Source organism: Notolabrus celidotus, chromosome 2, assembly GCF_009762535.1.
Source record: "Notolabrus celidotus isolate fNotCel1 chromosome 2, fNotCel1.pri, whole genome shotgun sequence".
In the NCBI taxonomy this organism is placed as follows: domain Eukaryota; kingdom Metazoa; phylum Chordata; class Actinopteri; order Labriformes; family Labridae; genus Notolabrus; species Notolabrus celidotus.
In genome coordinates, this window is record NC_048273.1 from 2,167,166 (window position 1) to 2,192,816 (window position 25,651).

Below are 25,651 nucleotides of genomic sequence, written 5' to 3' on the forward strand. Positions count from 1 at the left end.
ACTAACATGAGCAACGCCAGAGACAAACTGATCACCGTCAGTCAAATCAATCCATGGAAAAGAGTTCAGACACATTTAGCTTCTGCTCGTTGACACCACAGACCGTAAGGTGAGGCTAAAACGTTAGCTTCCATTAGCATCATGTTGGCTAACAATGTGGCTGAACGGTTAGTTTCCATAAGCGCCAAAACAAAGTGGCTGAAATGCAGGGTCCTACCTGCTAGCCGCACATTATCTCTTACTTGTGAAACCTCATTTTGCAAAAATGGAGCACATGCATGATCAGAGACATTATGAGCTGTTTCAGGCATCAAATAACATCTCTCATTCTCTGTTGCTTAGCACCGCTCGAGTGTCTGCTTGTGCAGCAGCTCTCTCGGTTTTGTCATATCTGTTTAGTTCTCTTTGTATTTGGAGCCTGTCAGGACTTTTAAGGACTCATTTGTTGGCCATGGACACCAAACTGACTACGTTTGCAGGGGTGCTTTACTGTTTTGTTCCTGTGTGTGTCCGGAGATCCTGTGTAACCATGGTAACATTGTTTACATACGAGATCAGCTGATGTCGATGCAAAACGATGCTAGGCCCGATGTTCCCTGCGAGCTGAGGAGAAGGAGGCGAGGACGACGTGCTGGTACTGAGGTGCAAGCTAAGAAAAGACGACATGGACCTGTCCTTCCACCCACCGTTATGGGGAATGTTAGATCTATCTACGATAAGGTGGACCAGCTAACCCAGCACCAGAGTAGCATCATGCTAACAGAGCTAACAGGACAGGATACAGGAGAGCCAGACTGAACTTACTGGTGAAGAAGGCCAGCTCAGTCCTGGACCCTGTGGAGGTGGTGGCTGACAGGAGGATTATGTCCAAGCTGTCGTCTCTGATGGACATTTCATTCCTATATATATTCTTGTTGAATTCTTATTTCAGGATCAAGTGTCCAAAAACACAACAAAAGTGATCCCTACACATTTGGGGCACATTAGAATCCGGACAGGGTGAGCAGGGCCCTGACACGAGGGAGAGGCCTGGTGACAAGAGTGATTATGTGGCTCTCTTTCGGCGCTCACATTCTGCCATTACAAGGATGCAGGAGGTGTGATCTTTGGATGAAGTCGTTCCTTCATCTGAGGTAGTCACAGGCAGAACTAGGGGGAAGAAGGTGACGCAGCGTACGTGCATGTCTTAAAGAAGCATCTTGTACTGTACACCTTCTTGCTTGCTGCTACTCCATGAATTTCCCCGTTGTGGGACGAATAAAGGAGTACCTTATTATCTGTTCTTATCTAAGGATGCCAGAGCCAAACTAACCTTCCATAAACTCATGAAGTGAGTGATAGTTTGAAGTTTTCTGGGTCAGAGCAGAAATATTGTTGCAGTTTTCCCTTTCGTTGCTTCTCTGATGCACGCCACACCATTAGGATCCAAAAAACAAAAAGAAACTGAGGGATCAATTGAAGCAAGTAAAAAAACCCTGATCATGATGACATCACTTCCATGCGGACCAATAGTCTTCATCTCAGTAAAAGTGACCCTTCCTGCCCACCAACACTCACAGCCTCCAATTTCCACTACAACCCACTCCCAGCTGTCTTGCAGCATGTTCACTGCCTTCATCTATCCGATGAGAGACGCTGTAATGGGCAGCGGGTCTGGGACATTTGTTCCAGCCTTGACAGCTGCCCTGGTTAACAGCACTGCATGCCGCGGGCTGATTGGATGAGGAGCGTGGAGGTGCCAAGTGGATAACAAAGAAGAGAGTCCGGGCAGAGTTCAACAATCATGTTTTTGAAGGCCTGTTAAGATTCAGGGACAGGAGGCTTGTACCAAAGCTGTGTGAAAAGGAGTCTTCAAAAATATCATCGTGCTTCTGCTAAATGTTTGTACGATCCTCACCTTTAAACGAGGAGGGAGGATCTGTGACTCTACATTTAACGCCTGACCATTCAGGATATTTGAGATCACTAACATTTTTGCACGATTGTGGGAAGAGGAAGTGACAACTGAGACAGATAATCAGAAACAAGGCATGTGGACAAGGAGGAAAAACAAAGGGATAGGAAAGGAGTCTCAGCGGTGAGAGGAAGTGTTGCAGAGACAGACGAGTACAGGAAAAGAAGGACAGATGAGGGGATGACAGAAAAGCAAGGAGGGGCCAGCACGGATGATTAATTTCAGAGAGTGCCCGAAGCCGTGGTATGCCACCCCTGTCGCTGCTTTGTAGCAGCTTGCCATGTGTACCCCCCTCCTGTCCCATTTGTGTAATTCAATTAGTGTGCTCCAGCGGGCCTTGATTGATTTGTTTAGGCGATCAAAAAATGGCTGGCCAAGTCTCACTCTCTCTCTCTTTCTTTCCCTCACTCTCTCTCTCTTCTTCTGCCGGTGGCACGCTGTTCTTTCATCATTTCATCTCTCGTTTGTAGTTTGTGTCCATCATTAGTCCCTCGTTTCTAATCTGCACTCCTGTCCGTCACTTCTCTTTTGTCTAACACCAAACTAAGCTTTTTATACACTGCAATTAAAGCTACAATCAGCAACTTTATGAGAGCACTTTGCAGCATTTAGCAAGATGAACTTCCTTTAACAGGCAGAAACCTCCAGCAGGACCAGACTCATGTTAGACACACATCTGCTGAGACCGTGTTGGAGAGAGGGATAGAGGGAGGTGAAGAGAGAGAGGAGAGAGGAGAGAGGAGAGACGGATAGTAGTAGTTGTAGCAGCTGGAGTCTGGACCACGTCCACAGCAGCAGAGATCCAGAGGAACCTACGAGACAAGGGAGCTCAGGGACTCCAGAGAGGTCTAAGAAAAGAGAGAAGAGAGGGACCAGAAGAAAGAAAAAGAGGAGAATAAATGGTGAAATGACAGAAGGGAAGAATGGGATAAGGATGAAGACACACAGAAAGAAGTAAGCTGAAAGGAATAAGGAATTAAATAAAGGAGAAGAAGAAGAAAGAAAGAAAGAAAAACAAAGAAATGAATGAAAGGAAAAAGAAAGAAGAAGTGAAGGAATGAAGGAAAGAATGAAAGAAGGAAAGGAATGAAAGAAAGAAAGAGGGACAGCAGGAAAGAAGGGATAAAGAAAGAGGGACAGGAATGATAGAGAGAAATAAAAAGGGAATGAAATAAAGAAGAAAAAAGACAGAAAGAAAGAAAAGTAAGAAGGACGGAATGAAAGGAAAGAAAGAAAGACCCAAAAAAGGAATCTACAGCAGAGATCCAGAGGAACCTACGAGACAAGGGAGCTCAGGTTCTCCAGAAAGGTCTATGGTTAGTAACTTTAATGGGACAGGAAGAGTTAAAGTGAGAGACAGGCAGAGAGAGGAGAGAGGGAAAGACAGGATCCCAGTGTGTCAGTCTAAGCTATAGCAGCATAACTACGACCTGGTCCAAGCCTGATCCAGCTCTAACTATAAGCTTTATCAAAAGGAGGAAAGTTTGAAGCCTACTCTTAAAAGTAGAGAGGGTGTCTGCCTCCCGGACCCTGACTGGTAGATGATTCCAAAGGAGAGGGGTCTGTAACTGAAGGCTCTGCCTCCCATACTACTTTTAGAGACTTTAGGTACGATGAGCAGGCCTGCATGTTGGGAGCGTAGCGTTCTAGAGTGGTTAAAGGACACTATGAGCTCTTTAAGATTACATTTTTACAGTGAATCAGCATAGAGAAGCTAACAGAGATGGATATTGTTCACAAAGTTGGAGTCTGAAGAATCACACAACAGAAAGTTAGGCAGTACGGAGTAACAGCAGCCAAGTTCAGCAGCGCCCTCCCCTCTCCGTCTCCCTTTCCTTCTGTCTGTATCCTGGCTGTCACTCGGGGACACTCTGCCACCACCTCAAGGTCATTACGCAGTGATCACAGCAGCATGGGGCCCCACGTATGATGCCATTGTTGTCAGCGCCCATCTGGTTGCTTGTAACGCTCCCTTGAAATCAGTAATGATGCAAGTAGGGAGTCCAGCAACCTTTCTACCTATCGTCTACCTCAAGGCCAGCACCTGGGTGGCTTTGTACGGAGGATAAATTAATGCAGGTTTTACATTTTGTGAATCTGCTGTTCCATATGAGCATGACGCTGCTGCGGCTTCACTGTGACGCAGTGATTTCCACCGTACTGTCATCTGCTGTTTACTCTCTCTCTCCTTTGGTTTCTATTAATATAACTCTCCTTAATCTGAACCCTTTACATAATCCTCTATGTTACTCACATGTTTCTGATTCTATTTTAGGACATTTATTGTGCTTTTGTGGGTTAAACTGTGTCCACATAATTTACATTTACTGTTGTTTCTGTAGACAGTGTGTGCCTCAGCTTAAGAGACTTATCTCTGCAAACTCTACTTTAGAAGTGATTGGATATCAAGATAGCTTTCATCCTCTGATTGGATGGCCTGGTCTCAGTCATCCTTGCATTTTGCAAACAGGTTTTCAATCTGCACTAGTTCTATTACTACTGGTGGTCCTTTTTGTATGCGCCATCTTTGCTGTCAAATTAAGGAAAAGAGATATTTAATAACAATAATGGTGTACTGCCGGCTTGGAGTCAGGCTTGGACCAGCACTTAGTTAGGCTGCTATAGGCTTAGACTGACACACTGGGATCCTGTCTTTCCCTCTCTCTCCTCTCTCTGTCTGTCTCTCACTTTAACTCTTCCTGTCCCATTAAAGTTACTAACCATAGACCTTTCTGGAGTCCCTGAGCTCCCTTGTCTCGTAGGTTCCTCTGGATCTCTGCTGTAGATTCCTTTTTTGGGGTCTGTTATTCATCCTTTCTTTCTTTCTTCTTTTTCTCCTTTATTTATTCATTTCTTCTTCACTTCTTTTTTCTTTGATTCCTTCTTACTTTCTGTCTTTTCTTAACTTCTTCATCTTTCTTTCTTTTTTTAAATTCCTTTTTCCTTTCATTCATTTCTGCTTTGTTCTTTCCATATTTTGTCATCCATGATGTCTCCTTTTCTTATCCCGTCCTTTCCTTCTGTCTTTCCTTCGCCATTTATTCTCCTCTGAGCTCCCTTGTCCCGTAGGTTCCTCTGGATCTCTGCTGCTGTACGTGCCAGACTCTAGCTGCTACAACTACTACTCTCCGTCTCTCCACTATCATCTCTCTCTCTCTCTTCATCTCCCTCTATCCCTCTCTCCAACACGGTCTCAGCAGATGTGTGTCTAACATGAGTCTGGTCCTGCTGGAGGTTTCTGCCTGTTAAAGGAAGTTTGTCCTTGCCACTGTAACTTGCTAAATGCTGCAAAGTGCTCTGCTCATGGTGGACCTCAACATCTGCATCACTCTCTAAACCTCATGATATTAATCCTTCCTCCTCACACGGGGCGCAGACTCCTGAAGGCGAGTCAGAGTCGGAATGCGGTGGTGAGAAATCGCCTTCTTCAGTCCGCTGATCTCATTATGCAAATGCAGAGTTCATAAGTCACGCTTGCTTTTGTTCACCACGATATGATTTATGAGACCTCGTCCATGTGAAGCGGAGGAGGGAGGGGGGGCTGGGTTCAGTGATGTTGGTCATGAGTGAAGGTTTTTAAAGAGGGTTTGAAGTCACTGTGAAACCTCAGGTGCTCATGAATACGTTTGGAGATTCGTCTCATGTGGCTTGTATGAAATAGTCGAGGATGGAAGACCTTAATCTAATCGTCCTATTTGGAGTAACCAAACTGAAAAAGGTGAAATTAAAAGCATTCATCCTGCCCTCAAATATAAGAGGGCAAACTAAGGTATTCACTTACCTGCTCAGCCTGTGAAGCAAAAGCATTTTATGATAAAAGCATTGAATCAACTGGTGCTTCTGCAACGAAGCCTGGTGCATGGATCAAAGTTAAGTAAGAGGAAGTATTATTTGAGAAAGCAGGTCCTTTTCCACCTTGATATCCTGTTAATCCTTTGAATGTATAAGGGATAAATCTGCAGTTTGAAAGGCGGCAATCGCACCCCAAGTTTTCCCTCTACGAGTCGCCGTGTAGCGAGCGACCAGGAAGGAAGGGAATCAAATCTAAAGCCACCTTTTCCTCCGACACACCGTGAGTATGCGATGTGGCTTCTGCTCCGGTGGTTGACAGAAGGATTTGGAGGATATCAAAGCGGAGAAGGAAGAAACACCATAAATGGATTGAGTTGAACAGTATACAGATTTCAATAGCTTGGCCTTATCAACACGAGGCCACCGCTGCCCCGGCCCCAGCTTCCCATCACCGATTCCCCACCCTCCACCCTCCGGTTCCACGTCCACGTCCAAACAATTTAAATGTCAGAGGCATAAAGCAAACAAACCATCCCGTGAAAAAATCCCCTCCCTTTGCTTCCCAATCTGGCGTCATAACCAGCCGGCGACATCATTTCAACCGTGCAGCAGTTTCCTGACACTGATGATGAGGAGGAGATAGTGGGAAGGAACGAATAACACGAGAAGAGGTGGAGGAACGGCACATCAATGACGACATGAGGAATGGAGGAGTGAAACACGTATGATCACAGTTAGGGGTGGGAACTGATAAGATTTTATCAATGTCAATGCTATTGTTGATTCTGCTTATCAATCCAATTCCTTATCAGTTCTCCTAACGAAAAGGAACCATTTTATTTATTCCAAAATTATGTCTGCACAAGACTGAACATGAACATATTCAACTTGAACATGCTGAACAATAGGTTGACCTCATTCTCTACCGCGAGAGTCCGAACGTTGACCCTCGAGCCTGGAGGAAAAGACTTTGAATTTGAGAGGAAAAACGCTTTTCCTCCAGGGTTCATTGCGGAGGTATTTTACCCGCTCTCGGTGCCTCATTTTCGGCCGCGTGAGTCCGGACGTTGACCCTCGAGCCTGGAGGAAAAGACTTTGAATTTGGAGAGGAAAAACACTTTTCCTCCAGGGGTCATCACGGAGGTATTTTACCCGCTCTCAGAGCCTCATTTTCGGCCGCATAAGTCCGGACGTGGCCCCCGGAGCCTGGAGGAAAAGACTTTGAATTTGGAGAGGAAAAACTCTCGTCCTCCAGGGGTCATTGCGGAGGTATTTTACCCCTCTCGGAGCCTCATTTTCGGCCGAATGATTCCGTTGGACCCCTGGAGCCTGGATGAAAAACTTTGAATTCGGAGAGGAAAAATGTTTTTCCTCCAGGGGTCATCGCAGAGGTATATTACCCGCTCTCTGTACCTAATCTTCGGCTATGTAAGTCCGGACGTGGCCCCTCGAGCCTGGAGGAAAATACTTTGAATTTGGAGAGGAAAAACTCTCATCCTCCAGGGGCCACGCGGAGGTATTTTACCCGCTCTCGGTGCCTCATTTTCGGGCGCATGAGTCCGGACGTGGCCCCTCGAGCCTGGAGGAAAATACTTTGAATTTGGAGAGGAAAAACTGCTTTTCCTCCGGGGGTCATCGCAGAGGTATTTTACCTGCTCTCGGTGCCTCATTTTCGGGCGCAGAGTCCGGACGGGGCCCCTCGACTCTGGAGGAAAAGACTTTGAATTTGGAGAGGAAAAACTCTCGTCCTCCAGGGGTCATTGCGGAGGTGTTTTACCCGCTCTCGGAGCCTCATTTTCGGCCGAATGATTCCGTTGGACCCCTGGAGCCTGGAGGAGAATACTTTGAATTTGGAGAGGAAAAACTCTTGTCCTCCAGGGGTCATTGCAGATGTATTTTACCCGCTCTCTGTGCCTCATTTTCAGCCACATGAGTCCGGAAGTGGCCCCTGGAGCCTGGAGGAAAATCCTCTGGTTGAAGGAGTTCTGCGTCGCAAAGTGTGTGACTGTGACGTAATGCAACGTACCACAATGTGACGTGATGTCATGCTGGGAAATGAATCGATAAGAAGAATCAGTAACATTTGAGGTGTACGATTCCGATGGAACTGATCAATTGGAACCAATTCTAAGTTGGATCCAGTTTTCCATTCCCACCCCTAATCACAGTACATACACACGTAGGACCCAAACACAGACAAGACGTAGATGTTAGTGGACATAGAGAGGTTTGTCGTTTTAAGGAAGGAAGTTCCGATGGATATTCCACGGATTAAGTCGGCTGGGTGGAGTTAGGGGCGGTTATGACTGGTTTAGTATCAGTTTAAGTCTGTTTTCCTGTTTCTGATTCTGTGTTGGTTAAACATCTTACCTCGAATCGGGGTACCGTCTGGAGGAGACACAAAAATGGAAGACACAACATCAGTTTAGTTCAAGGTTAGATATAGTTAGAAGAGTTATTTGAGTTGGGAGGTGGATCACTGGAACTAGATTGGTTGATTTTTTTACAGGAGGGGAGGGGATTCAGAGATTTGTTTTCCATAGAAAGAACAAAAACAATACCTCTCACTGCTGGTATCACAAAGGAACAAAGAGCTTCTATCCTTCCTTTATTGCCTTCTTTTCCCTCGTTCTTACCTTTGACATTTTAAGAAAGGGCTTCATCAACAGAGCTGCAGACGCTCAAGGTCTTGGCATGTGTTCTATCATGGCTGCAAAGCCAGAGCGAGCGACATTGGACCTGAAGACATGAGAATGACCTTTCCCTGCCAGCTGAACTCAAATAAGAGGTCAGTAAAACAAGTAAGGGCCCCACTTCCTATCCTGTTATCTCCATTAGTATGGAGCAAACACACTGAGGGAGGATGGGAGTCCCCGCTGAAAAACACTCTCACTCTACCTCCAGGCGAGTTAGATCAAACAGATCCAGAGTCTTATTTATCCTACAGGTCATAAATTCAGCCTAAGTGTGACAGATTAACTCTTCATCCAGGCGTCCCAGTCATTCTATCTCCCGACTCGTCCCATTGTTTTATTTCACTGAGTATGTCTCTCTATTCTTTGTTTATTATTATGTATTCGACTATGTATTGTGTTACATGCCTGACTGGAAGCCAAACGTCCCATTAGGGACAATAAAATATTGAGCTTATCCAGTCAGTGGCTGGTATGTTTTTAAACATAGCCTGGTTTCTGCTGTAGAACGATGTATAATGGATCCCTTTTAAGAAGAGCTTTGGGTGTGGGTTTGGGAGTCAGCTTAACTTCAACCGCCTCTCTGGCAAGCATTAAACTGTCCGTTCCTCTTGGCTTTTATTTTCCTCTGTTCACTGGTTTCTAACAGCTTCTCCAAACAATCTTTTCTTACAGTATCTGCCCCTTCACTCCATTCTCTCTGTCTCCTCTTTCTGAGTTTTGGTGCTTTTCAGTCTTTCCCACAGTTCCTCTCCTTGCTTTTCTCTCAGTCTCCCTCTTAAATCTCAGGATGACTCATGGCAACAATATGCCCTCGGCACTCCCTTGAGAGTGCCAACATGGCGGTGCCAACCCAGTGGATGAACCCTATTTAGCATAAATGGCCTGGAGGCAGTGAGCTGAGGGTCATGGGGTCTACGCTACCCATTGAGCCGGACACAACGGGCCTGGTCACTTGCCAGGACCAACCAGCTGTACCATCAACACAACAATATCCTCTACTAATCTATCCATCTGTCCGTCCATCAATGCATCCATCCATCCATACGTCGAATCATCCATCCATCCATCTGTGGATCTCATAAGCTATTCATCATCCATCCATCCATCCATCCATCAATCTATAGATCTCATAAGCTATTCATCATCCATCCATCCATCCATCTATAGATCTCATAAGCTATTCATCATCCATCCATCCATCCATAATTCCAATCAACCATCAATGCATCCATCCATCTATGCATCATCCATCCATCCATCAATGCATGCATCCATCCATCAATGCATGCACCCATCCATCCATCCATCCATCCATCCATCCATCCATCCATCCATCCATCCATCCATCCATCCATCCATCCATGCATGCATCCATCCATCCATCCATCCTCCGTCCGTCCATCCATCCATCCATCCATCCATCCATCCATCCATCCATCCATCCATCCATCCATCCATCCATCCATCCATCAATGCATGCATCCATCCATCCATCCCTCCGTCCGTTGAATCATCCATCTGTTGAATCATCCATCCACCAATGCATGCATCCATCCATCCATCCATCCATACATCTATCCATCCCTCCGTCCGTTGAATCATCATCCATTCAATCATCCATCCACCAATGCATGCATCCATCCATCCATCCATCCATCCATCCATCCATCCATCCATCCATCCATCCATTAATTCCATACATCCATCCATCCATCCATCCATCCATTAATTCCATACATCCATCAATCAATCCAATCATCCATCCATCCATCCATCCATCCATCCATCCATCCATTAATTCCATCCATCCATCAATCAATCAATCCAATCATCCATCCATTCAATCATCTATCCACCAATGCATGCATCCATCATCCATCCATCCATCCATCCATCCATCCATCCATCCATCCATCCATCCATCCATCCATCCATCCATCCATCCATCCATCCATCCATCCATCCATCTATCTCTATGGCCCAACCCACAGACCCTGGGAAACTCATTTCATCCTTCTTGTTTTTGTGCGCTCACTCTTCAGGTCACTACCTCAAACTCATGACTCTAGATAAAACTTAAAATGTAACTGAACTGATGAACAGGAAGCTCTGTCTTCTAACTCGCTGCCCTGTCCACCACAACGCTCCACTTCAACAACAACAACATCTTTGTTGACGACTAAATTAAATCAAAGGAACTTGATGTATTTTGATACAAAGTGGTGTCTGCAGTTTCCATTCCCTCCATGGAACATTTAGATGTGACGCTGGCTGGCTAGGTAAGCAGGGATAAAACTCTCCATCTGAAAAACCCCCAATGTTGTTCCAGCTCAGGCTACAGAGGCGTCCATTGTGATACCAGCAGGTGGGAGGAGATCACTGATTTTGAAGTTCTGCCTGGTTTGCAATGAACCTCCATCCGTTGGAGTAACTCTAAACTTATAGCCTTTTGTAAGAACTATCCTGAGGTGTTATACTGTATGTTCTTCCTCTAACAGTGTGCATTTAAAGTTACCTATTGTACCTTTATAATGCTTCGTACAAAACTTTACCCCTTAGTGTTCAGATACAAATTTCCACACTGCTAACTGTGATTTCTGGATCATATTAGATTATGTCTACACCTCTAGAGATGTTGCTGATTCTGCAAGACCAATTTCAAGATTTTGGGACAGAGGGAAACCTAAAAAATGAGCTTAATTTAAACATGTGAAACACCTGATCTGTGGAGGTACTTTGGAGGCATTGAGAAACCAGGCAGAACAACAGGGACGATTTAATCATTAATGCAATGATTTAAGAGACCACATACTCCACAGATAATCACAAGACAAAGGACAGTCGGGGTCTGGGGAGGTTACGTTGTTATAGAGTTAGAGTTTGATTACAGGCTGCAAAGCTGTTTGTTTATTCTGCTTTAGCTGTGATGATGTTTTAGTCGGATGTTAAGGGGTTACTAGTTAAAGGTTAGGTGAGGTTAAAGTTTAGGTTAAGGTTAATAAAGCAGGTTTGTTAAGGGAAGGTGGACCTCACACGGGACAGGGGGACAAAGGAGTGATACAAAAAAGAAAGGGAAGTGAAATAAAATTAAAAGGAAAGGAGCGACCGAGGTCGTTGGAACTTCTAGTTTTTGAATCATAAAGCAGCATGAGGAGATAACTCAGTTAACTAACCTCTATTCATTCACACAAGCAAATCACCTGAATTACAGCAAGCAGCCCATGAGCCATAAGCTCCCCCTCTAAGCTTTGGTCAGCCAGTGGTTGATCAGCTTACAGTGACAATGACCTCATATATCTGAACCGGGCCGCTGACCTCGTCACATTATGAAACTCAGTATTATTTGCTCCACAGAACACCCCATCTGTTTGGCTAAACAGCCCTCTGAATATATTAAAAATAAAATTGAAGGATGTAGTCTGGCCTGAGGCAATCTGGCCAGAGATGTTGCCCATCTGCGTGCGAGACGGATAGGGTTGCGTGATTGGCCGGGAGGTCAAAGCCTGACCGACCTCCAGAGGGCGTCTGGCTGACCTTCTCGTCACCGCAGACGCCCGCCTGGGATCCTGGTGGTGTCACAGGAGGTCTCAGGTGAAAACTGACTGTTGTCACCACATCTGCAAAGATCCCAGCCGCTCCCTGCAGAGAGGTTTTCTGGAAACACTGACGAACGTCCTCTCCCTCATTTCAGATTCAAATTCATCTGACTGCATGAATCACATCAGAATATGCATAATGTGAACTCTCCGTGTGAGGGGGGGGGGGCATCCAGCGTTAGGTCAAGATTTTCAAACTTTCTATTCCAAAGGACGTTAATCTTTATGAATATGCAACCCCTCCCGATCCGCTCGCTGTCCCTCTGGCCTCTGGTTAATCTTTTCTGGCTGACAAGGCAGCGAGGGCGCCTGGGGTCTGCAGCCACAGGGACTTGGGGGGGAAATGTCAGGCTCCCTCCACACTTCTGGAGGAGCTCCTCAGGGGACTGACAACTCGCAAATATCACTGCCCCGCCAGCACAGCATGGTCTGGCACGTGAAGAACCAGTCAGCCAGCTAGTCAACAATCTAGCAAACAAGGGCTGGATGCTGTATTTCCCTGTAAGAGGAAATGGGGCGTTGTTGTTTTGTAGGTGGTGACAATCTGGATCAGCTTGTGGATTTTACAACCACAGCGAGTAGGGTTGGGTGCTGTTTCAATTTTATCAGTTCCTAAAATATAGAATATTACAAGAACTGCCTTGTTTGGACTTTTAGGCTCTCAAAAGTGAACCGCCAAGCTTAGCCGAACCTTTGTTTGTTTCCTGCGGTCCGCCATGATCCTCTACTCGTGTTTCTGATCTCTGCAACCCCGCCACTCGCCCCTGACGTAAGCGGTTCACGGTTCAGACCAGCAAGAGTTGGAGCCGCTCTAGAACTGGTTTTCCCGGCCTGGTGCCGGTTCACCCGAAGTCAAAACACGAAAAACCGGCCCTGAAACTGCCTCGTCTAAAAGGGGTATGTTAGGAACCAAACACCAGAACAGAAAAGTACCAATCCATGAACCAGAGAGAGTTAGAGCCGTTCCCAAATGGAAGCGGTTTTCTGCACGCAAGCCTAATAGCGAAGCAAGTGATGCACAAGAAAAGCTGGTGGATTCATGTGCAGAGGAAAAAGGGTGTGTTTTATTTTGAATGTGTTTGAGACGTAGTACTAATGTGGTAAAATTAGAGGTTGTAATTTAAGCACATCTGCAGGTGAGGGCACATCAGTCAGAGTTCCCTGAGGCTGGAGCCTGAAACTGTCCACAGCAATCTGGTTCTACAGAGGGGGCCTCGACAAAACAGACAACAAAGTCGTCTAAAAACAAAGCAAAGAAGGGAAACTGCCACCCTTGATGGCTTACCCCCAAACTGCTAAGGACAGGAGGCGCTGTCAGCCTCAGGGGTTTGAGCACACAGGCATTCTTCTCATTAGATTAAATCATGCCTCGGTGCTAAATGAGCCTTCCAGCAAGAAAAAAACGAAACAAGAGAAAGTAATTTCCTCCCCTGCCCGCGTACACACTGTAGTCTAAACTGTAGGTAAAACACACCCAGCTCAAAATGGCTCGGTTTTATTTTTGTAAGCAGTTCAAAAGTCAGGCGGAGGACAGAATGTGGCGAGATGTAACTATCACTTGAGCCCTTGTGTTTAAGCAACGGCTGCAGACCCTAAGCTGGAGATTTGTACGCTCAGGGGGTGAGCGGTCTGATTTGGCGAGAGAAGCAAAACGCTCTCCTGGGAAAATATTTGGTCAAGACCACAGGGTCGACCCAGCCGGAGTCAGGGACAGAGAGTTCAGGCGTGATCCTGCAGCGACCAACTCCTGGAAGGAAGTGAAGAATCTCTCAGTGTATACTTGCTGCACTTTTCTGGGTGTTTTCTGGACCGTGTTTCAAGGTTGAAGCATTTACATTAGTGATGTGTCATGATCAAAAGCTGTGGCTCTGAGAGTCGATGCTTTATAGTGAATCAGAAGAGACGGCTCACATCCAGAGAGAGAGAGACGGCTCACATCCAGAGAGAGCCGGCTCCCAGTTAGTTCCTGTCCCTGCTTAGCTCTCTCAGTGCTCAGCCCCAGCTCTGCTCACAGCAGAACTTTGTTTTGATTGGTCAGCATGGCGGCCATGCGGCTGGTTCGGTTTGCTTGAGTTCGGTTCAGGTTCGGTTCAGGTTCGGTTTGGTTCGGTTCTGGTTTGGTTTGGTTGTGGTTCGGTTGTGATTCAGTTCTGGTTCGGATTGCTTGAGTTCGGTTCTGGTTCGGTTCTGGTTCGGTTCTGGTTCGGTTCTAGTTCGGTTTGGTTCGGTTCTGGTTCGGTTCTGGTTCGGTTCGGTTCTGGTTCGGTTCTGGTTCGGTTCGGTTCGGTTCTGGTTCGGTTCTGGTTCGGTTCGGTTCTGGTTCGGTTCTGGTTCGGTTCTGGTTCGGTTCTGGTTCGGATTATGTTCGGTTTGGTTCTGGTTTGGTTCGGTTTGGTTCTGGTTCTGGTTTGGTTCTGGTTTGGTTCTGGTTTGGTTCTGGTTTGGTTTGGTTCTGGTTTGGTTTGGTTCTGGTTTGGTTTGGTTCTGGTTCAGTTTGGTTCTGGTTCTGTTCGGTTTTGTTCTGGTTCGTTTAATTGAGTTTGGTTCTGGTTCTGTTCTAACCCTAACCCCAATCCTAACCCCAACCCCAACCCCAACCCTAACCCTAACCCTAACCCTAATCCCAACCCTAACCCTAACCCTAACCCTAACCCTAATCCCAACCCTAACCCTAACCCTAACCCTAACCCTAATCCCAACCCTAACCCTAACCCTAACCCCAATCCTAACCCCAACCCCAACCCCAACCCTAACCCTAACCCTAACCCTAATCCCAACCCTAACCCTAACCCTAACCCTAATCCTAACCCTAACCCTAACCCTAATCCCAACCCCAACCCTAACCCTAACCCTAATCCCACCCTAACCCTAACCCCAACCCTAACCCTAACCCTAACCCTAACCCTAATCCCAACCCCAACCCCAACCCTAACCCTAACCCTAACCCTAACCCTAATCCCAACCCCAACCCTAACCCTAACCCTAACCCTAATCCCAACCCTAACCCTAACCCCAACCCTAACCCTAACCCTAACCCTAACCCTAACCCTAATCCCAACCCCAACCCTAACCCTAACCCTAACCCTAATCCCAACCCCAACCCTAACCCTAACCCTAACCCTAATCCCAACCCTAACCCTAACCCTAACCCCAATCCTAACCCCAACCCCAACCCCAACCCTAACCCTAACCCTAATCCCAACCCCAACCCCAACCCTAACCCTAACCCAACCCTAACCCTAATCCCAACCCCAACCCTAACCCTAACCCTAACCCTAATCCCAACCCTAACCCTAACCCCAACCCTAACCCTAACCCTAACCCTAACCCTAACCCTAATCCCAACCCCAACCCTAACCCTAATCCCCACCCCAACCCTAACCCTAACCCTAATCCCCACCCTAACCCTAACCCTAACCCCATAATCCTAACCCCACCCCAACCCCAACCTAACCTCTAACCCTAATCCCAACCCCTAACCCTAACCCTAACCCTAACCCTACCCTAACCCTATCCAACCCCAACCCCCAACCCTAACCCCAACCCTAACCCTAACCCTAACCCTAACCCTAACCCTAACCCAACACTAATCCCAACCCTAACCCAACCCTAATAACCCTAACCCTAACCCTAACCCTAACCCTTAACCCTAACCCAATCCTAACCTAACCCTAACCCTAACCCTAATCCTAACCCTAACCCTAATCCTCAACCCTAACCCTAACCCTAACCCTAATCCTAACCCTAACCCTAACCTAATCCTAACCCCTACCCTAACCCTAATCCTAACCCTAACCCTAATCCTAACCCCTAATCCTAACCCTAACCCTAACCCTAACCCTACAAAAGATCCTAAATTAAGAGCCGTTCGGGAGTCTAAAGAGCCGGCTCTCTTAAAAGAGCCGAACTTCCCATCACTAATTTTCACTGGATGTAAAAACATCCAGCAGTTTATTGTCGGGTTTATTCTCTAAATCTCTCAAAGAAAACAGGAAGTACTGCGGGCTCGGGGTGCACATCAATAATTGTTTCGGATTCAAACAGAGTCCAATTATTTCCTCAAAGCCGGCCGTCTTTCAACACAGCAGAGAGAGAAGCAGACGTGACGGGCGGCGTCAGCACCGAAACATCTGGATCATTTGGTGAGGGTGGAAGGACACAAGGAAACTTCCAAGGTAACCTCACACTGGATCCCTAACAGTCCACTAAAGTGTCTGAACTGGGCCGCTCTGCAGCCTCATCATATGCATACGAGCATTAAAATACAGCAGGGTGTTGCCTCAGAAGTCTTCCTCCACACATATTTTCCATATAAATAAAAACTGCTGCTTAAAGGTGGACTGTGATAGCACCCCCCCCACCCCCTCCTCCCCTTCTCAACTCATGCTGCTGCCTGTCCTTGATTTAACTTTCTGCAGTTGGTTCCAGTCTGAGGGGGTGCGAGGAGATAAAGTTTGAATAAGAAGGAGTGGGGGAATAAAAGTTAAAGTTAAGGATAAACAGAAAACAGAACATAATGAACAAGTGGCATAAAAAGGACAAGGGGTGGGAAGAGCAGGGGATGCATGCATTTTGAGAAGTAGTTTAAATATGCCATCTGCTTCAAGGAGAGTGGGTGGGCTCGCTGGGCTTTGCAAGACACTTACCAAAGGCTTCTGGAAATGACAAAGCAAGGGGAGGGGAGGAACAACATAGTTCATTTTAGGGTGAGTTAGAATTAGTTGGATCTTGAGTCCCACCTCAGTTCTTAAGTTACAGTAACAGGAACGTCTGTTTAGGATTCTAATTAGAGGCAAATTTAAAATAAAGTTATATCTCAGTGTGTGATTTAGCGCTGAGTTTAATGTGTTTGGAGCCAATGAAAGGTGTTGAAGACTCGCCGATGTGCCAAGACACATCTGAGTTTCAGACACACGAACACAGAGAGAGAGAGAGAGAGAGAGAGAGAGAGAGAGAGAGAGAGAGAGAGAGAGAGAGAACAAAGCAGCAGTTTGTTTCAGTTAGACAGGACACACAAAGACAGTTGAAGAAATCGTGACACGTAAAGACAGATGACACAGAGGTTAGACAACAAGCAGGAAACAGACTTTTCCTTTCTCATCAGCAACAGATAAACTGATGATCGACCAACGTGGAGCAAGTCGAAGCAGCTCCAATACAGAGTCGGATATCTTCCACCATTCTTTGGAGTGTTACTGGAAATATAACAGCTTAGTATTTCTATAAGAACCAGAGTATGGTTGCAGTTTTTTGGCAATCCTCTTCTTTGATAAAAGAGACGTCAGGAGGGGAAATTGGGCGCACGTGAGCCGTTCAAACTCAGGGATGACACCCGTCTGCTGACCCTCCTCCAAGGCCCAGTACCGGACCAATGGGAGGGCTTTACCTGGTTTCATTTCACGGTGTGATGACAGCTTTTCAACCCTAAATCCATCTTTATTTTAGCTTGCAAGATCGCACTAACACTTTATATTATACTATTTGGATGATCAGGTTAAATTTGATGTGAACGCTCCATGCAAATTTCCCAAAGAGGGATTAATAAAGTTGTTTTGGATTTAATTCTTCAGTATTTAACTTTAAAGCTGCAACTCAATCAGGAAGAGATCTGCAGTGAGTGAGGATATGGAATTGTTAAAGTAACAGTTTGTTTATTCACTCATGTCCTTAAACTTCATCCAAAAGTGCTCTGAAAGTCTTATTTGTCATGAGTTGTAGTTTAGTTTTTCCTTGTGTTTCCTCTCTGTCTGTGTTCTGTTTGAGTTATCCTTTGTCTTCCTGTTTTATTTTGAAGTTCTTGATCCCTGTGTTTTCAGTTTAGTTTCACTTCCTGTTCTTGTGTGTTTCTCTCCTTTTGATTTCATGCATTAGTGTCCAAACCTGTGTATTTAGTTTCCCCTCTCCTGTGTTTGATCATTGAACGCCTCTCTTTGTGTTCTCTGTGTTTTATTTTGGACTTCTTGGATTTAGTTTTTTAGACATTTCAGATTTATTTTTATTCTGCACTTGGGTCCTCCTTCCTCTGTTTTTCCCAACATGACAGATTTAAAATAAAAGGTCTGAATAAACAAAAGAACAAGAATGAAATGTCTGAGAAACTAAATCCAAAAAAAGTCCAAAATAAAACACAGAGAACACAGGAGTACGGTGGCTGGGAAGTGCAATTCAAATTTGCAAAGGATGAAACACTTGTACAAAGTTGGAGACAAATTTACATTTTATAAAACAAAATGACGTTAGCAAAACAAAATTTAATTTAGCTTTTATTTTGAAAGAGCACATCACTCTATCACTTCCTGTATTAGGTAAATTCCTCTTCTGGTAGAGTCTGTCGTTTGTTCTGCCTCTTGTAAAACAGTTTCAGATTTTTTAAATTTGTTGTCTTAAATGTTAATTTGTTAAAGTGTTTTGCTCATGTCATTTTGTTTTTATAAAATGTAAATTTGTCTCCAACTTTGTAAAAGTGTTTCATCCTTCATCCAATTTGAATTGAACTTTCCAGCCACCGTACTCCTGTGTTCTCTGTGCATTTATTTCCTTGTGTGTTTGTTCCCTTTGTTTTATTTTGGACTTTATGGATTTAGTTTCTTAGACGTTTCATTCTTGTTCTTTTGTTTATTTAGTCTTTATTAAAAACCCACTTATTCAGGAAGGCTTTGAGTTGAGCTTGGCAGAACTTTTACAGCTTCTATGGATCATGTAACTTTCCTGTGTGTCTTGTCTTTGTAAAGCACTCTCTGTGAAAAGCACTTTATAAATAAAGTTTTCTTACTAACTATTCAAACCTTTTATTATGAATCAGTCACGTTGGGAAAAACAGAGGAAGGGGGACCCAAGTGCTGATTTAAAATAAATCTGAAATGTCTCAGAAACTAAATCCACAAAGTCCAAAATAAAAAACAGAGAACACAAAGAGAGGCGTACAATGATCCAACACAGGAGAGGGGAAACAGAGGAACTAAACACACAGGTGGAACTAATGAGTGCAGCCAAAAGGAGGAAAACGCACAAGAACAGGAAGTGAAACTAAACTGGAAACACAGGGATCAAGAACTTCAAAATAAAACAGGAAGCACAAAACGATGGCCAAAATGCAAAACCTCCTATCTGCATAATTTGCGGATTTCACTTTAAGTGATGAGAACAAGGAAGGCTGCACATTTTCAGTCTGTCTCCACCCTTCATTGTGACAGAAAAGTCACCTGACAAAAACCTCCAATCACATTTGCTGGGAATATTTTGAGGCACAACACCTCCTATCTGCACATACAACTACTTTACTTTAACTCTGCCTGTCCCATTAAAGTTACTAACCATAGACCTTTCTGGAGTCCCTGAGCTCCCTTGTCTCGTAGATTCCTCTGAGCTGCCGTAGACGTCCTCCTGCTGCGGACGATCTGGACTCCAGCGGCAACAGCTTCTACTACTCGTCTCATCACTATCACTTCTCTCTCTTACTCCCCTCTATCTGTCTTTCCAGACCCAACTCAGTCGAGGCATGATGGCTGTCTAACATGAGTCTGGTCCTGCTGGAGGTTTCTGCCTGTTAAAGGAAGTTTTTCCTCACCACTGTAACTAGCTAAATGCTGCGATGTGCAATGCTCATGGTGGATTAAGGTGGGGTCAGACTGAGTCTTACCCTGTCTTGGTGTTGGGTCTCTGTTCATAATTTGACATAGAGTGGTCTAGACCTGCTCTGTTTGTAAAAGCGTCTTGAGATAACGTTTGTTGTGATTTGGCGCTCTACAAATAAAGATTGATTGATTGATTGACAATGATCCAACACAGGAGAGGAAACAGAGGAACTGAACACACAGGTGGAACTAATGAGTGCAGCCAAAAGGAGGGAAACGCACAAGAACAGGAAGTGAAACTAAACTGGAAACACAGGGATCAAGAACTTCAAAATAAAACAGGAAGCACCAAAGAGGAGATAAAGAAAGGATACAGAACACAGGCAGGGAGGAAACACAAGGAACAAACTAAACTAAACATCAACTCATGACATTATTTAAATCACTAGAGGATGCTCTCACGTTGGAGTTCTCAGTTAGGAAACAAAGACTACACTCAAAGTCAAACCTTGACCTAAAAACGTGGCGTGCAGCCGTAAGTCAAACATAAAACATTTCTAAAATTAAAGGCGTGTTGGAGGGGGGGGGCGGTGGAGTTGCTGTATTTTTTATTTAGCAAGGTGAAATAATGAGATGACAAATTGATTTCCTTGAGTGTACAGCTCACCGGGGCTCCGACTCAGGGCAGGAACTCGATGGCAGCAGACTCTTTATTTAGTGGTGTCCACGCTGATTTGTGTTCGCAGCAACAAATCAAACAGGAGTCATTGGATTTTTTTCAAATGGCGACAAATCATCGACCTAAAATATCTACCCCTTCTTGCCCGGGGCTACTCCAGGGCCTGCTCTTAATTAGCTAAATAATTAGACTTTGCTTTAGTGGGCCTCTCTGTGGGGCTCGATCAATGGGAACAGGACGACATATCCACCGCTGAGTTTTGTCGGTTACGTGTGGACGTTGCACTCGCTGTCGGGCCGTGACACACTTCTGGAGTGTCGGGAAATCATGTGACCTCATTCAGTGAAGCTTTACACTTTAAACAGGATTAGATATTTAAACAAGTGTTGGTTTAATCTGTGGGTAAAAAACATGGTGAATCAAACCCGACTTAGATCACCAAACTGCACGTTCAAGAACCTAAAAAAGCAAAGTGTTTCAGAGAGCGTTGCAAGAATTGATGCATTTTTTTTTTTGCATGCAGCTTTGCAAAGAAACAGCGACACAGAAGTCAAATCTTAGTGACATATTCTTCTTCTGTCCTTACCTGAGCGTAGCTGCTTGATTCGCCCGTTACTCGCGCTGGGGTCGATGGGCAGGAAGTCCTTGTACCAGGTGATTTCTGGGTCAGGGTTGCCGCTGGCTGCACAGAGCATGGTGGCTGTCCGAGTGCGCTCCACCACTTTGAGCTGAGGGCCCATGTCGATGTTCGGGAAGCCCGGTGGAAGAAGGTCCTCTGGGAGAAGAAGAGAGAAAACAGATTATGGGTTAGGGATGCTAACTATTAGCTTACTTGATTTTCTATCACGTGGAACAAACATCATGTGGTGTCATATTTCATTCAGCTATCAGGGAAGTTTGATTTTTAAAGCATGTTTCAATGTGACTGATTTGTTGCTTTTTTCGGGGGGAACAATAAATACACAACAGCCGCCAACAATGACATGGACACGAAGGTTGAGAGCATAACACAGGACATTTCCCCATCTTTGGATCCAGTGGGATGGCTCTATATGTCTGCAGATCAGCAACATCAGAGCCGTCTGAGCGTGTTTTCTGCCGCCCTGACCCGGTTGCGCTCCCAGGCTGACACCTGACCACATACACATGCGTGTTCGAACACACGAACGCCACATTGGAAGGATTTCACCTGCTGTGGGCGGACAGGATACAGGAGAGCAAGACTGGACTAACTGGTGAAGAAGGCCAGCTCAGTCCTGGACCCTGTGGAGGTGGTGGCTGACAGGAGGATTATGGCCAAGCTGTCGTCTCTGATGAGCATTTCTTTTCTATATATATTCTTGTTAAATTCTTCTTCTGTACACCTTCTTGTTTGCTGCTGTAACTCCATGAATTTCCCCCTTGTGGGACGAATAAAGGAGGATCTTAGTATCTTATCTTCTTCATCTCAACAAGAACGAGGAGGCAGAAAACTGGACACCCTGAGTCCTGAATATGTTTCAGTTCAGGTCTCTTGTTGCAGTAAATCCACATGTTGTAGTCCACATCGATTCAGCGTGTTAACATTTTGCATGCCATTAAATCAGGGGGTCCCAAAGTGTGGGCCGGGACCCCGTGGTGGGACGTGAGACACAGAGAGGTCTTCCAGAATGTTTTTTTTTTATTTTAGTTATCTAAAAATTATTTATTATTTTCAATTTTTTGTTTATTTACCATTCTATTCTTATTTTTATCTTCCTTTTTTGTTTGTACTGTTTATTTATTCTTATTTGTTGGTTTTATGTTACTTTTATATAATTTTTGAACTTGTGGTGAACACAGAAAAAATGCAATAAAAAAAGTTTAATGGCAAAAGTGATCTAAAAATAGTACATTTCACCCATTATAGTTAAAAAATTGACAAAAATATTAGCTAACCTTGAAATAAAACCTTGTAAATATTAAATGTAATGAGTTTTCTGCCTTCCTTTGTTTCCAGATGACTCCTAAGTTTAGAGTTAGTGAACAGTTAATTATCTAAAGCATCAGTAGCAGCAGGTTCATTCATAACACACAGGAAACACAGACACATGCTCATATAGGTAGGGTCATTTTCTGCAGACCAGCTAAATGAAGACACATTAAATCACTTTGAGGGACAGTGGGGGTCACGAGTCTTTGGCACCTATATTTTGGGAACCCCTGCTCTAAATGATTGTGTTGTTGTGGAAAGATTCATCGTTAACGTTTCCAAAGATCGATCCTGGAGAGTGCTTCAAATTTGCATCCCTATTTTGAGTATTTGACTTCACTGCATAAAAATCTTGCTCCCTCAGAGTGCTGCACGGGTCAAGGAGGAGGTTCAAAAAACAAACAAAACATGCAAAATAGTCATGCTGTGTTCCACTTCCTGTCTCTGAAAATGAGCTAGCATACTTCCATAATCCCTCAGCTCTCCCACTCTCAGCTAGCTTGTGCAGCAACAGCCATGTGCCTTTTCAGGGTAATCGCTGCATGTACTCTCTTGTAAATAAGTTGCTTTGAATGCAAACAGAAGTTCAGAGGGCGAGGCAATAAGGTGAAAGGTAATACAAGAAGACAGGCTGGTAATCCCTGCAAGTCCTCAACTCAGTATCCACATGTTTACTGAAATCAAACTGAGGTTTGAGGTCATGTGAGCTGCAAAACTGCTGCATCCATAACACCAACTATCCCATCCCTGTATCATTTCAGTCTTAAATTAAAGGTGCAATAGTTGTGTTGTAGCCTCTTTAAGTCTTTATTACTCCACAAGTTTAAAATCGATCACATGAGTCATCACAGGCTGGCTAATTCTCATACTAAGCCATGATCTCACTGTTCGCAGACGACAGTGCGCTCTGCTCAGCGGCCATTGTTCAGACTCCCCTCTCTCTTGGGGGAAATGAGTCCCGTGGGTCAGGCCGCTTGACCTCTCTCCCCCCGACTTCAGCCAAAGCAGTGACTCATCCTCAGATGATGAGAGCCGAGGGAGGGAAGCACCCTGAGCTGTAATATGCATCACCAGCCCGAGGCCACATCACAGCTCAGAGAAGATTGACTGACTAAGACGCTGGTCAGTGGCACAGAAGAGGTCAATGTTTATCTGGAGAGCCAATGACCTCATGTGGTCTCTGCGGGGAGTTTGGTAATGTTAGGGACGACGGGGGAGAGCTAAATTAAGGGGAATTAGGACAGTATGATGAGTTGTAGTTTCAGAACCATAACTCTCTCAAAAGCAGGGTCGGCCTGTCTTTGTTTAATGGAGAGGGAGATTCATTCCATTGTAAATTCCTCCCTCATGCAACTCAGACTTCAGGCGATGAAATCCTGATAATCTGAAGTTCTTTCAAAGTCACGCTTTTTATTGTCCTGTTTTTACAAGACGAGGGATATTTGATTCCTGATGATCACAAAATGAGTCCAAAGACAAGTTTAAGAATAAATATCAGAGCTTCAACACAAGTAAGAGGGAGAGGAGAGGAGAGGAGATGAGACGGGCTTCTCTTTCTTAAAGCTCCTGCTTCAGCTTTTTCTTCTTCTCATAGACCTTTCTGGAGTCCCTGAGCTCCCTTGTCTCGTAGTTTCCTCTGGATCTCTGCTGGCTCAGGCTTGGACCAGGTCTTAGTTATGCTGCTATAGGCTTAGACTGACACACTGGGATCCTGTCTTTCCCTCTCTCTCCTCTCTCTGCCTGTCTCTCACTTCCTGTCCCATTAAAGTTACTAACCATAGACCTTTCTGGAGTCCCTGAGCTCCCTTGTCTCGTAGTTTCCTCTGGATCTCTGCTGGCTCAGGCTTGGACCAGGTCTTAGTTATGCTGCTATAGGCTTAGACTGACACACTGGGATCCTGTCTTTCCCTCTCTCTCCTCTCTCTGCCTGTCTCTCACTTCCTGTCCCATTAAAGTTACTAACCATAGACCTTTCTGGAGTCCCTGAGCTCCCTTGTCTCGTAGGTTCCTTTTTTGGGTCTGTTATTCCTTCCTTCCTTCCTTCCTTCCTTCCTTCCTTCCTTCCTTCCTTCCTTCCTTCCTTCCTTCCTTCCTTCCTTCCTTCGTTCCTTCTTTCTTTCTTTCTTTCTTTCTTTCTTTCTTTCTTTCCTTTCTTTCCTTCCTTCCGTCCTTCCTGCCTTCCTTCCTTCTTTCCTTCCTGCCTTCCTTCCTTCTTTCCTTCCTTCCTTCCTTCCTCCCTTCCTCTCTTTCCTTCCTTCCTGCCTTCCTTCCTTCCTTCCTTCCTTCCTTCCTTCCTTCCTTCCTTCCTTCCTTCCTTCCTTCCTTCCTTCCTTCCTTCCTTCCTTCCTTCCTTCCTTCCTTCCTTCCTTCTTTCCTTCCTGCCTTCCTTCCTTCCTTCCTTCCTTCCTTCCTTCCTTCCTTCCTTCCTTCCTTCCTTCCTTCCTTCCTTCCTTCCTTCCTTCCTTCTTTCCATGCTTCTTCATCCTTTATGTCTCCTTTTCTTATCCTTTCCTTCTGTCCTTTCCTTCTCCTCTTTTTCTTTCTCCTGGTCTCCCTCTCTTCTCTCTTTTCTTAGACCTTTCTGGAGTCCCTGAGCTCCCTTGTCTCGTAGGTTCCTCTGGATCTCTGCTGCTGTGGACGTGGTCCAGACTCCAGCTGCTACAACTACTACTATCCGTCTCCCCACTATCATCTCTCTCTCTCTCTCTTCATCTCCCTCTATCCCTCTCTCCAACACGGTCTCAGCAGATGTGTGTCTAACATGAGTCTGGTCCTGCTGGAGGTTTCTGCCTGTTAAAGGAAGTTTGTCCTTGCCACTGTAACTTGCTAAATGCTGCAAAGTGCTCTGCTCATGGTGGATTAAGATGAGATCAGACTGAGTCCTGTCTGGAAGATGGGACTGGATCTGATCCGGTCTTGATGTTGGGTCTTTGTTAATAATAGAACATAGAGGACGGTCTAGACCGGCTCTGTTTGGCGCTATATAAATGAAGATTGATTGATTCACTCCTTGGAAATAAAACCATGGAGCTGTATCTTAGTCTTAGTGAGTACACGCTCAGCTCTGGTTGTTTTTATCTCATATAAAGGTGCAGGACCCGACTGGTTGAAATAACTTCTCCCCTCCAGGCCCGTGTTTGTGGAAATCCCAAACCTCAGAATAAAACTGTAAAACTTTGTTGTGTCCTAGATGTGTTTGGAGAAGAGGTTTGAGTTCATACGTCTTCACACTTTGAAATATTGAAGCTCCGACAGCAGTCGACATAGAGGAGAACAGAAGGCAGAACCAGAGGGTCTCAAAACCGAGTCCAGACAGGTTACCTCTAACTGAGGCTGACATAAGCACAGCATGATGAATATTTCACTGCTAGGTTCAAAGAAGTACAGGCATTTACACTGTTTTAGGCTC

The 25,651-nt window shown here is 45.1% G+C and overlaps 1 protein-coding gene across 1 annotated transcript in view; it reads right to left on the minus strand.

The window, feature by feature from the left end:
- ptprsa (protein tyrosine phosphatase receptor type Sa) overlaps window positions 1-25,651 on the minus strand; it is a 290,186-nt gene that overhangs the window by 130,677 nt on the left and 133,858 nt on the right. The window contains 1 exon segment of the mRNA XM_034711280.1: window positions 20,878-21,066. Within this exon segment, the coding sequence (XP_034567171.1) occupies window positions 20,878-21,066 (189 nt within the window).